The 14,125-nt window shown below is 41.5% G+C and overlaps 1 protein-coding gene across 3 annotated transcripts in view; it reads left to right on the top strand.

Annotated features, from left to right (window-relative positions):
- Positions 1-14,125, top strand: part of lsamp (limbic system associated membrane protein) — a 610,217-nt gene that overhangs the window by 577,426 nt on the left and 18,666 nt on the right. For all 3 annotated transcript variants that reach the window (XM_058633310.1, XM_058633309.1, XM_058633308.1), the window contains one exon: positions 4,749-4,874. In XM_058633310.1, coding sequence (XP_058489293.1) covers positions 4,749-4,874 — 126 coding nt within the window. The remainder of the gene's footprint in view (positions 1-4,748; positions 4,875-14,125) is intronic.

Raw genomic sequence — 14,125 nt, 5'->3', positions numbered from 1 at the left:
TGTGCCTTTAGCTGCGTCTTGCCTTTCTGTCTTACTTTCTTTCTTTGAAATTTTAAATTGGAGTTGAAAGCAAGGTCAAGGTATTATAATGTTTTGAGGTTTATTATTCATGAGGAATTGGAAAACCAAACCAAATAGGATATTACTATTTAAAATGTATTTTTAGGTTTTTATTCTAGTTTTTATTTATTTATTCAGTGGTTAGATAGTGGTTGTGGAGCCTGCAGTTTGCGATGTTCGGCCATGAATGAGGGCAACAAAATTCATGGCATCGAAGTGAGTGTTTGCCTGTTAGGGATGAGTGTTGTGAACTGGTATTTAATTGGTAGCGGTCAGTCAATGCCGAAGTATCAATAAGCATCTGGATAAATGGTGCCACTGTTGATATCTTGGTTTGTTTTATTCTAATTTCACTTTAAAACGTTTGGGAATGTGAATGTGCCATTTGTTAGCAATAACAAAGCTGCTGCAGTTAGGCTGTTATATGTGACACTGTGTTGTTTACTCTTCAGCCGTCATGGTGGACTCTGGTTGCTAGAGTTAAAACTTTGCAATGCAACAGTCAGTGTGTTTGAGTTTCTGCTGCTGTTATTGTTATTGGAACCGCAGCGTCCTTGGTTTAGCTTTGCTTGTTTTAAGAAATTCCTAATAATCCCATGAACGATGCCACTCAAGCAGCAGTTACAAAAGTCAGCCCAACCCCAATCCAACACTTTTGAATGAGGGAAAATGACTAATGGACTGTCAAGTGAAAAAAGCGTCCTACTTTTTGAGAAAAAATACATTGACATTATAACATTTATCATAGTTCAAAAATAATACTGCTTGTTTTGATATGGAACACTAAATTGTTCACAATTAATGTATTTATGATGCAAAGTGAATCAATTAAATAAAAAAAACATACAGAAATAACTCATTATAACTAGATATTAAGTGGCAGGCCACATAAAATTAATTAGAGTTTTTTTGTAAAAATAAATAAAAATACAGCCCTTCAATACAGTGGAGTCCATTGGTTTCGGCAGGCTTATACATGACAAGTACTGGTATTGATAAGCAGTATTGGTATCAGATAAAACCGTAAAGATACCATTCCTGGTGCTTCCAGTGATCGTCACGAGTGATGCTTCGAATCCCTGTCCTTAGAGGAAACATTAGCAGAGTGCAGTCTACCTCTGTGGAATTCATCCATCCTGCAGTTGCAATAGTAAAGTACTTTTCAAATGGCCGCCCTTTCCAACATTGTTCCTTTAAGGTTGACCTATGTGATTACAATTCACTTCTTTCTTCGCCCTCCTCCTCCTCCACGGCTGACAGCAGGATCCCAGACAGAGGACTGTTAGAGCTGAAATGTCATTCACACTTTTTTTCCCCCCGCTTTATTATTGTCTCCCTTTTGTTCCATCTTGCCTCTTTTTTTCACTGCTCACCCTGTCTTTCCTCTCCCCATCCCCCCCCCCCCCCCCCCCCCCCCCCCCCCCCCAGGGGTGACAGGGTTATCAGAGTATGAGCGGTTGTTGTTTCCGCCACAATCCATTTTTATCAATGCACTCGAGGATTAATTCTCCAGTCACATATTCCGCTCAGCCAATCAACTTCCCCCAACCCGCCCCGCTTTGGTTGTTTCTGAGGTGGGGAAAAAAAAAAGAAAGCCAATTGGATTCTTTGTCACCTCAATTGAGTGCCACCACCCCGACATCCCCTCATTTCATCTCCCCATATCTGCAAAACACATCTTCATTTTGGCTTGGTCTTTTGACTACAGCAATAATTCTGTATGACTTCATTTAAGATGCTGTTTGCAGCGAGTGTGACTGTCTTGTCAGTTAGTATTAGGGAGATGGTTTACTTGGGGTTACTGTGTGTGTGTGTGTGTACAGAGAGAGGGAGAGATGTTAGTATGGGTGTGAGGCTGATCGTACAGAGACAGCGCCTCCGTAATAACTGCGGGAAAAACAATCTAAAACAGAGAAAGTCTGAAATATTGTTGCTTGGGAAAACATTGATATGTAAGACATGGTGCAGCTTCATTTCAATTCAACACAGCAGGTTGATTTAAAAAGCATATGCTTGTATTTGTATCGGTACATACACATGATCCCACACACTGCATTTCTTACAAATGTGCTTGCACTTTCAGTAAAGTTTTTTTTTTTTCCACTGAGGTCAAACCATGAACACCTGTCAAGCAGAGCCACCGAAATTAAAAGCAGTAAAATTGAAATCAAACGAGAAGAAGCCACTGTAACCTCTGGCATGCGTCGAAACCACAACAAGAGTATATCTATTATGCATTATTTATTTTAGGGCTAGTGAGTTACTTTAATGGAGCAGTTGGACTTTAAGTGCCCCGTTTATGGACACATTTACAACAGTTTTTGAGAGCAGGCACTGTGTTATGTTTTACACCAGCAGTTGTTGACACTTTTAAGCAGGTAGCCAACAAGCTTTGATTTTTTTATTACCCAACCTCGCGTTGATTTGGACGGCTAAACAGAGGTGAAACTAAAGCACTCAAGGTTCCTTACTTCTTACTCAGAGTTCCGATGCAATATTATAAAATTGAAATGTTGGCAACATTCTTCTATTTCCACCTCGTGAACTCCATCAGATGGTTAAGGAAGTCTTTTTCTCTTACTGTGACAAACACAAACAGACCAAGGTGCTGAGCGGTGTCAGAGCTATTTATTTTTATTTTTTTAAACCTTCTTTATATTCTGACATAACTTGTTCAACACAACTTGATGTTGTTGTTTTTTTTATCAAATCAAATGAAGATTGACCTGTAAATTAGTCTTATTCATGAATATAAAATGATGGAATGGATACGGTGTTTTGAAAATTGAGGCCGAATGTATAAATAAAAATTTAATATTCAATATTTTACCCATTGAAGGTTTGCCCAAGAATATTCTAAAAAGATGGTTCTAAAATGTGTCATTCAATCATGGGATTTTGACTCAGTAACATGCTGAATCTGTGAATTGTAGTTTTTATAGTAAAAGGAAACCAGAAACATGCCACTTAATGGTTTAACACCTTAACTAATTGTTAGTTTATAACTAAAACCGTGTTGAGTGTCTTGTTGGGAGGGATTGGGTTCATCGCAGCAATATGACCTAGCCCATGTGTCAAGTCCATAAAAATGCAGACCCGACACATGGCTGCACATACACGTGTAGCTGAAATTAGAAGAGTAAACCCACATATCACAGGTTCAGAGGAAAAGAGCTGTTGCCCTCCCTCATTCGTCCTGCATTATGCCTGTTCCAACATTCATCATTTTGCAGACCCATTGATCATTATTTGTACGTCTGCATATCTGCATACACGATACCTTATCCCTTCACCCACAGTTTGTGAAAACAGTGATGTATGCCCGCGCTGCATCTTTCATGATTGATTGCATCTTAGCTGCTGACTCACTTTAAAGCGAACTGTACCTTCTTAATTCATCAGTTTTTTTTTTTTGTCCTCTCAGAGTTAAGGTTTCTGCCTCCCTCTACGTCCCTGTTTGTACAGGAGTGAGAGCAGTAGGGGTAGATAGTGATCGCGAGGCAGCAGGATGATCATAAAGCGCCACATCAAGACCAGACCAGACCAGTCTTACTTTCACAAACACACACTTGCACCCACACAAACATTTTTCATTTCACCTTCTTGTATTAAAAACCGTCTTTGCTCACAGTATGCGTTTGAACTCAGAATCAGTGCCAAGTGTCGGGTTTGTCCCATAAGACAAGAGCTGGGATGAGTTTTCATGAGCTCAGGTCCCGGGGCAGGAGATTAAATTGCTTATTTGGATCCTAGGTTGAGAGAGTTTACTCAAAGCAACTCTGAGTGATACAGTAGTAAGGGGGTTTTCTAAAGCTTCTTCTTCAAACTCCTCCTTTCATTTGAGAGAATCAAGGTCAGCTTGTGTTTGTGAGTTTCTTCTCTTTATAGCCTGTATTATAGTAAGGCAGCTGGCATGGTAAACAAGCATAGTGCAGTGTGGTGTAAAAACTTTGATAAGAACTTGTGATTTGGAGAAAGATGCAGTATAAAACATACACAGTACTTCATGTTACGCAAAAAGAGCACATAAGTAAGTGTTTGCATTTGACAAACAGTTACTACAACCACATGCGGCCCACCACTCATGAAAACATGGCCCGTGACCTACAAAACAAGCACTTTTACTTTGAAATTCTGTGAAATGTCTTTCTGCGTGGAGTGTGCATGTTCTCCCTGTGTGTGTGTGGGTTTTCTCTGGGTTCTCTGGTTTCCTCCCACAGTCCAAAAACATGCAATGTGGGGATTAGGTAAATTGGACACTCTCAATGTCCCTGTGATGGACTGGTGAACTGTCCATGGTGTACACCTGCTCGCCCCTGCGACCCTCATGTGGAGGATAAAAGTGGTAGAAAATGGATGGATGTTTCCTTCATCCATGATGACACATCATTAGCAAACAATTTTCTTTAATGTCCATTTTGGAAATTATGGCACCATGTAGATTAAAATGTAATTTAGGTCATGTCTATGGTGTAGCTGACTCAGTAAGATATATCTTACCCCTTGCTTATTCATAAGCCCCACCCTCTCATCCAAATATGGTCTTTTTAGGTTTCAAAACAATCATTCTGACACTGGTAAAACCGCAGCGTGGGATCCCTCATGTCGCTGTGTCTAGCGAAGCACACTCTGCTCTTCGTGTTCTCGTCACCTTATTAACCCTGACGTCATTTCTCTCATGTCTCCAGTTCCAGCCAGCATCTACAAGGTGTCAGACGACATCATAGTGAACGAGGGCAGTAACGTGACACTCAGCTGTTTGGCCAGTGGCAGGCCGGACCCTATGATCACCTGGCGGCTGCTTAACCCCTCAGGTAAGAATCACCCACTCAGTACCTATTATCATGAATGTCAGTCTGCCAGAGTTTTTCCTGATATGAATCCTGCATGACTCTTTTAAGCATTCTAAACAAGGAAGTCTCTCTCAGGACATGTATTCTGGTGCATGGCTATGTAAATGAATATGATTATCTTTGACACATTTTCATATTATCGTTTTACCTAAAAGATTTCCTGTCGGTCACTATTTTATCACACAGAGACACGCAGTATGTCTCACACTGTCTTTGCATCTTCAGATTTTGGATTTGCTTTGGAGCAGCTCCCTCACTGTGATGATCTGAATGCTATGATTCATGAGCAGCTCCATACGCAGCAGCACTATCAATGTCGCAGTTGTCCCTAAAATGTACTCCAATATACTAAATGCTAAAAACAAAGGGAGTACTCATGGGCTTACAATAACTTCATCTTTTAGACAATCAGCAAGATGTATCCCCGCTAGCTTTTCTTTAGGTTCTCACAACATTTGGTGCACTTCGCTGACGTCCCATTATTCTTACTTCGTCAGGAGTCTGGCACTGTGCAACCGTCTCAAGCATATGAAGAATGGCTCTTAGAGCTTCTTCTTTTTCTTCATAGACACTAAAAGTCTACTTAATTTTATATGGACTTCCTTTTGATTTTTTATTCCCAACTTCATTTATTACAACTGTTGCAGAAATGCCAACTCGGTTTTTTTTTGGTTTTTTTATCCCAGATGCCAACCATAAATGCATGTTTAAAATAAATTTGATACTACTCAGTTAATTTGGGTAAATGTCCAATTTTATTTAGCATTTTATAAGTAGCTCAAAAAAGTAAGTGTAAATCACTGAAAATTAAGTTACTGAGGTCAAGTGCAGTAATTTTAAAGCTGTAGCATGTAACCTTTCAATGTAAACGAATGTCCCTTACTTTTAAAGCATTGACAGACTCTCTGTGTTTCCCAGTATTGCATTGTTTTGTTTTTTGTGTCTGTGGAGACAGAAAGTGATGCATTTTACATCATGACTGATGGAGGGAAGGCGTTAGCATATCAGCTACTCTAATAGAGTAAAATGCTCTATTAGCGGCAGGGATTGCGATGCGCCTTGTTGCTCATGATCGCGACAATCAGGATTTTAGACATTTCCATGCTAAAAGTTGGAGACTGGCGCAAGTTTTCAGGATTTTGAAGTGTTTTTAATTGATCTACAGATCAGCCTTGTTCGGTAAGATTTCTGTGTCAGACGTCTTGCTCGTGACTCTTCCAGTCATGGCGCTCTGACCAATCAGTTGCCGGCAGTCTGACGACACCACGCAAAGTATCGGCTCAGCTCAATGGAACCTCGTCAGAGCAGGTACTAAAAAAAGGACCAGGGACTATCGCTAATGGAAAAGCAAAAAAAAAAACGTGCTGTGCCATGCCGAGGTGAGTGAAAAGTGGCTTTCAGAAAGCTCTACAGGCTCACCTGAGGCATGTGGGTTAGTCTGGGGGCAGTGACACAAGTTATACACAGTTATGAAATGGATCTTTTATGATGAGATGATCCCAGCCATGATCCTTAGCAGCATGTACTCAGTAGTCAGTACTGTGAGTACTCACAGCTGGAACCACAGCCACAATGAACTCGGCTTTTCCTCCTTTTTACTGTGGTAGAGTGTAAAAACGACAATAGTTCAATTTTGTGGTCCTGACCTTTGTCCTCTGAAGACAGCAAAGTCCATTTTTCATCTCTTCATAATGAACAGCTGTCTCAAATAGAACATTCTGTTTGTGGGATACTCACAGAAAGACTAATATTTGTAATTACAGTATAACTGCATATAAATATATAATACAGTATGTAGCATCGACCCAGGTTCTTGACTCGGTCTGAACAAAGGCCTTTCTGCATGAAGTTTGCATGTTCTTGCCGTGTGTGTGTGGCTTTTCTCCGGGTTCTCTGGTAGAGATTTGGGGATTAGGTAAATTGGGCACTTTAAATTGACCGTAGGTGTGAGAGTGAATGGTTGTTTGTCTCCATGTGGCCCCCCACAACCCTCATGTGGAGGATAAAGAGGTAGAAGATGAATTAATCAATATGTTTTCAACACTCTTTTCCATGGAGATTCATATTTATATTCAAGGTAATGGCCCATTTCATTTTGGTCACCCTTTAATAACGTCATGCACTTTACCCATCTATCGTATTGTGATAAGACCATGGAGGCTTTACACGACATGACTGAATTCAATGAGCACCTGAACAGGCATACTGAATATGTACAGCAATAACTTCTAATTGCCTTTTTCTTGTGTTCTGATGCCAAAATCTTCTGCCAAGTTTACATATTCTGTACACACCATCAGAATGGGAATATTGATTCATCACTCTATATTATGTGTGGGTTTCTTCGATTGAAGTGATGCTGTTTGTGATTTAAGCTGATTTCTGAGAAAAGATAAATGTACACAACTGCTGATGAGCGGAGATGCTGAAGTTGACAACATCTCCGTTTGATAACAGCTGTGTTCTGATGGAAAGCCATTCTGGGTGTGTGTGTCTTTATCAATTACTGCATCGTCTTGTCACTATCCAGACATGATTCATCAAACATATCTGCTTTTGCACCTTGAAGCTAAATTGTAAATTGTAAAGTGTGTAGGTTTGTTTGCCTCTTTTGTCCGTTTTCATTAGAGTCGAGTGATTTTTAGAAGTCGAATCCTGCAAGCCATATGGCTCTAACTGGCTGCCTTACACATCTGTGGCAAGGAAGACTCCTCCAGGTTGGAGATGGCTCACAACATTATTTCTGGTGAAGCTCTTTTAGGAGTTTGACAGCTTTTGTTCCAAGGAAATGAAATGAAATGTGGATATAGCAAAATGGAAAAAGCAATATCCACAGTGGATGATAAAAGCTGCTTTAGACCGCTATATACACCTCTGCAAGTTTTGAGAATGTCTTTCTGTACTCTTTGTTCTTGCTCTCATCATTTACTTTGCCCGTGTTTTAAAGTAGTAGGCAGACCACTACTTTAACAAGCCTTTGTTCTTTACTAAAAAGATGGAATATATAGAAATGGAAACTGTGTGGCAGAAGGAAAATCCTGTCAACATCCTGCCGGATTTGGATCCTGTTAAGTGTACATGGCCACATGTGTTCGCTGAGATGGGGGTCCCACTCTATTTGCAAACACTTGGAACTATTGTTATTTTTGTTGTTGTTATTGTGGGTGCCTTTCGCCCCAGAATCCATAAGTCTAACCCAGTTCCAGAGTATGTAGGGAACTGCTGAGAGAGATAATGATGTCTGGCAGCCTGTGGTCTCACTGCTTCACGCCTTCGCTTGCCTGGGTGGAGGCGCCACTTTGCTCAGCTAGTGAGGCTCTCAACTATTCGCTGCGCCCACAGATGTTCGCAAAACACAAAATATCAGTCCAAGGCAAAAGTCAAGTCTTTTGTTCAGAGTTGCGCGATTGTGCAGCATGTGAATTCAAGTTCAAGTCTTGTGGATCAAGTCAAAAATGTATATTACATACTTGTGTAATTTTCTTAATTAAAGTTTATGAAAGGTACTTTAAGTACAGTAAGTGGTCAATTAAATGCAGAAATATTTTACAAACTATTAACTTAACCTGTTCAAATTGTAGGAAAAAAAAAATCCCAAAAAACTCAGAACATTGGTGTCATGAGGTCAAGGGTTGCACTTAAGGATAATTACACTTTAACTGTGACTGTTATTTTGTTCACTTATGGCAAAAATAAATGTATTCAACAGAAATATTTCAAATCTTGGAAACAGCTTTTATTTGCCAGCCTTCATTAATGTTTTTTAAGCCAGGTCTGAAATGCTTGCAACTTGACTGGTGTCAGGAGTTCAAGGGCCATTCAAGAGCCTGTTGTAAAAATATGTAAATGCCGATGGGTAGTTTTGTGCACATGTTGCTGTTCACCGATGAGCGAAAATTTGATGGCACCCGCATGCAAGATAATCTCCACATGTCTCCGTATTCCCTGGAGTTCTAGGTTTATGAAACCTTCCAGTGACCTCATTATTCTCAGAGACTGTCACCTTGCCCACAAAACCTGTCACCTATTTAAATCGCATCCCAAACTCTAAATCAAACATTAAACCTGCCAAATTGTCATTAGTGAATGACCACACACACAGAATCAGGCACCAAAATACATTCCGAAAGATCATGTTCTTTTAATTAAGGGCGTGTCTTATTATAATTTGTGGGAGACATCAGAACTTCAGATTAATGATGTCAATGATTCTGATTGTGTTGCTCTGACAGATAGACAGAGAGACAGACAATCCTCGGTTTTTCTTTGGCTTTCCTTTCCTACTGGAAGTCTTTCTTGACTAGTGTTCACTGAGAAATTGTTTCATGGAAATGAATTTGCATGCCTGCCCTTGACAAAAGAACAAACTGTTCGTCACTGTTTGAAGAATGAAGACACGGCGACATTTTCATATTTCTCGCAGCCCCGGTGAAAATGATGTGCACTACACCCTCTATGTTGATGAACTACAGCAACCACTCTGAGCAAACAGTTCCTACTGTGTGTATATGTGCTGTATATCCAGCTTGCAGAAAATGTACTCTCCATACCTTTTTGTTTCTTTTCTAAAGAGTCTGTCCTTCGTCTGCTTTTTGGAACCTTTACTTTAACGTAGAGAAAGCTGAGGACAGGTTCAAATGTCTTGATGTCTGTTTGGTAGTTTAATTACTTTACCCTGTGAACACTGTATGAACCGATTTGTGAACAGACAGATCAAAAATGTTTCGGCAGGAAAAAGGTCACATTGTTGAGCATCCACACTGAACCCAAAATGGCTCAGTGAGACTAAAGGAGTTGTAAAAAGCTATATAATTCCCCTCCATGCACTCCATTTACATAACCAACAGACTCTAGCATGTACATGAAACACAAAACGCCATAGTTTTATTACGTTTCCAAACACTGGAACACTTGAAATGTAATTTTCACCAACGATGAGACTCAAGGGACGAACACAGTTTACAAAATCTGGAGACTAGAACCAGGGGCTTTAAAGTAAAAACCCACAACGGTTTGGTGCCAGATGATGCCTCCAATGCTGGAGTGGACCAAAAGTTGTATTTCATCCCAGGTTTAGTTGGATGGGTTGTAGTAGAGACACTGATCATGTCTGTCGTCATCCTCTACTGGGTTAAATTTATTCAACAATGTATGTACAATGTACAGTGAGTATTATAATGTACACAATTAGTAGACAACATCATATGATGCTGTGTGTGTGTGTGTCAGAGAGACACGGTGTCAGGTAGGTTATTACTTGCAGGTTATTACTTGCACCTCTTGGAGATACATGTGTAATCCAGGGATTGTGGCACTGATCTGGGTGAATTCTGCAGAGGTCTCATAATACATCACTTAATGTGGTTCATGCACGAGTTCTTCTCAAGCACTTTCTTTGCTGCCTGGTTTCCATCACCAAAGCAGAAAATGGGGCAAATTGTAGGATTGCAAATATTAATACTCGCCATTATCTTTCATGGAAGAAAATATTAACATTTAAATGTCACAGTCTTTCTAATTGAATCAATAGCATGCATAGCATATGCATAGCATATCTTTTTCAAGTGTCTAAAATCTCTTTTTATTACCTAAGGCTTCCATGTTCCATTCATTCTATAGAGCACCTAGAATCAATGTTTCCTTTCACTTAACTTGGTCGACTTCCTGTTATTCAGTTTTATCTGAGCTTTAAAGTCCTTTGACTCATCGACCTGTCTCTGATGAGACGATAGCTCTTATAAATCAATAAGCATTAACGGCTTTTAACCGGATCTCCTTCGTCCATGCAATTCATCAGGCGAATAAGTGTTGCTATTATTTTATAGTGCACTGCAGGTGAAGCAATGGAGTGAGAGTGAAAAATAATATCGACTCTACCTGCTCCCTCCAGTTTACCGAGATGACCAGCTGAGAAACCACAGGATGAACAAAACAAACATCCGTCATGTGCTCCTGTTGCGTGGGTGACTCATGAATGGAGTCCCTTGACCATAGACACTGACTTTAGCACAGGAAACTTTGAAAATATTAGGGCAGAAACAGTGACTGAAGCAGTATGACATCTACTTTAGCTGTGGAGGAGACTGTGGAAATACTGCCGGCAGCACTTTTTCTTGCAGCGCTCAGTCAGTGTGGACACAGCTGTGAATATTGACTTTGAATATTGAATATTGATATTGAGTAGCTCATTGCTCTGACTTGTGAGGCCAATGATTAACAGGGCATGGCAGGACAGGAGGGGGAGCAGTGGTTCAGGGACATTCAGCAGGATTGGTGTGAAGATATAAGATGGGGTGAAGAGAAAGTGCACTACATGTGTCCAACACCTCCTGCCTTCTGCTCTGGACCTTCAGGCGTCTTGCTTTCTATAGGTAGCTGATTTCTTGCTTGAGTCCTTTACTGTTTTTAACTTCCCCGGTGTAGCTTAAGGTCAGAGTCTGGAGTTTCTGGGTGGTGGGAGGAGAGTGGCAGCGCCCCATCGAGCGCCATGAGGGCAGGGAAATAGAGCCACTTGTCGAGCACAGAATCCTACACTGCGTGCGTCTCAGACCACCAAAATAGAAGTCAGACAAGTATGAAAAATACATGCCCTCTGGCTGCCTCTGGTATTCCATGAAACAAGGAGGACCCACACAGAGCTCAAAAGGGGTGGAACTGGTGGGAGTTATGCTATCCTCGGGGGAGGAAAGGGAAAAACAAAAGAGGGAAATAAAAGACGTCAAACAGGCGAGAGATGAAGAGAAAGAGCAGGACCGCGTTTTAGTATGCAAATGGCCAGTTCCATTAGATGTGCAATCATTCTTATCATTAGTTATGGTAACTCTAGTAGTTAATTAATGTTCAATTATGCATTCCAGATCCTCTCACCTCTCTGGTGTAATAAAGTTTGTCAGTCATTTGGCGCTGCAGGGAGAACAGCCACAGTGAACCTCCGATTCACTCGAGCAAAGACAGACACATCTGTCCGTCTGTGGAGTCCGCGTTGAACATATGACGCTAATGATTTAAATCGAAGTCATAAAGATGCCTTGTCGATTTATTCACGATGCTGCTCTCCGGTGGCTGAATGCACAAATGGCTGTGAGGAGTCTCTGGTCTTGAACTTCCTCCACTCCCATCACCATGCAGCCATATTTACTGTTGCCGTGTCCTTGAGCAACACACTGAACCTTTAAGGTGGTCAGCTAACTGTAAATGGTAAGCCATGAATCTGTCACCACAGTTTTGTGGCAACAAAGACATCTGCTCAATTGAATTGATTTGGACCACCGCCACACTCCTACAGTATATGATCCGGCTGAATATTAAAGTCATAACCCTTTTATAACAGTTCTTGGCAGGGCGGCCTTTTAGAGGCTTGACACTAAGTACCCTTGACATTCCTCCTACATTGAGTTCAGCTGAGGCGGCCATGCTCCAAGACCGGGCTCAGGAATGTCTCCCTTGGACTGTCACCTTGTCTGAAATGCACTCTCCCTGTTCCTCGCCTGTTACTCTTTGTCTTTCCGTCCTCGGCTGTCGCTCTGTCTTCCTCTTCCTCATTTACACTCAGCCTGTCTCCTCCTCTTTCCATCATCCTTCCATCTCTTACTTCAACAGAGGATGACAGTCACTTCAGTTGTCCTCTCTACACCTCATCTCACTGTCTGGGGAGCGACTCGGTGCTACAGAGTGCAGCAGCACAACATGCACTCATATATCTCTGTCTCTCAGGGGGGAGGAGGGGGAGCAGGCAAGAATGGAGATGCATAGGTGTCTCAGTAATGTAACTCCTGTGTAGATGGAGTGAGGGAGCAGATTAGGCAGGAGGCACTCACACTCCACACATCATTGTGTGCCAGCCTGCCAGTGACAGAAAGTAGCTGACAATCCTGCTGCTTGTGAGATTGAAGTGTAGGTGGTGACAGGTCCTTGTCAGAGCAACCCAGGTCAAACCTCGTGCTCCACGTATCCAGCTGTGTGTGTGTGTGCACGTGAGCATGTGCATGTGCATGTGCGGGTTTAACATCAGCCTTTTGGAAAGCAAGAGAACACAGCTGCTCATCCATCTCTCAGCAGGTCTCAGATCTGCTGACTATCACTGTTCATGTGTTTGTTTACAATCAGCATCATCAGCAGCTGGTCTGAAATCAGTCTGCTGTCACACTGTGTGCAGAACATCATGAGCACAGCTTGCCCTATGTCTACCCAGCCTCATTAGGTGCAGTCACCACTGGGCTGGCTGAATACTATAGCTAAGACTTGTTTAAAATCACCATTGTACAGACACTCAGCACTTTTTTTTTTGTAGTTCATAAGCAATTTTCTTGACCCCCAGAGTCTCACAGCCTCTCAGGGAGGCAGTAGCCTGGAGGAGAGGGGAACTTGTAACTTGATGGCTTCTGATTTGAATCGCTGCACAAGGTAGGGACGAAGAAGGAGGAGATGAGAACAGCGACGCAGCCTATTCTTCCCTTTCGCCATTACAACTTCTCCGTAAAATAGCGTGGTCATACTGGGCCGCAGAGCAGTGACACCGGCGAACCTAAAGCAGAAATCTGAGTACATTTCTGGAAAAATCCACGTGTGTAATAAGTAGAGGATATGGATACTATGTCATCAGCCTTTGTGGCTCCCAGAGCTCACCCTAAATAACTTGTGAGAGTGATGTGTCTCTGACATCCGTGACAAATGAGGTAAAGTCTTTTGGAAGCGCGGTGCTCATTTCTCGAGCAGGTTTATGCAAAAGAGGACTGTCCTGCAGGCTCCTGGTGGAACACCTGACAAGTGCCACACTCACATTTATGACAGAGAGACACCTCCTGTTTGCCTCCTTCATTATGTATACGGAGTGTGGCAGAGCCTTGACACAAACAGGTTTTAATGGCAAAATAACGCTTGCCATTGAAGGGGGGAGGGTGGAGGAGGTGTGAAGAGTCTCAGTGTTACAAAATCACTCTCATGCATAAATTATTACTATACTATTACTACACACACACTTATTTATATATAATATATATAGACTGACTAATCCGACTAAAAGGCAGCCCTTAAAATGTGTGTTGTCATACAAGTCTACACACAAATAGACAAAGTGCAGTAAAATATAGAAACTGGACTTTTTGTAAATTGCAACTGTATAAATTAGAATATTTATTTTGTTTACCTTGACAACATACCCACCCTGGAGAGGAGCTGGAGGTTGCTTGTGCCAGATTTAAATGTGTGTTAGT

Source organism: Solea solea, chromosome 7 (genome assembly GCF_958295425.1).
Source record: "Solea solea chromosome 7, fSolSol10.1, whole genome shotgun sequence".
Taxonomy (NCBI): Eukaryota; Metazoa; Chordata; class Actinopteri; order Pleuronectiformes; family Soleidae; genus Solea; species Solea solea.
This window is presented reverse-complemented; position numbering and strand designations above follow the sequence as displayed.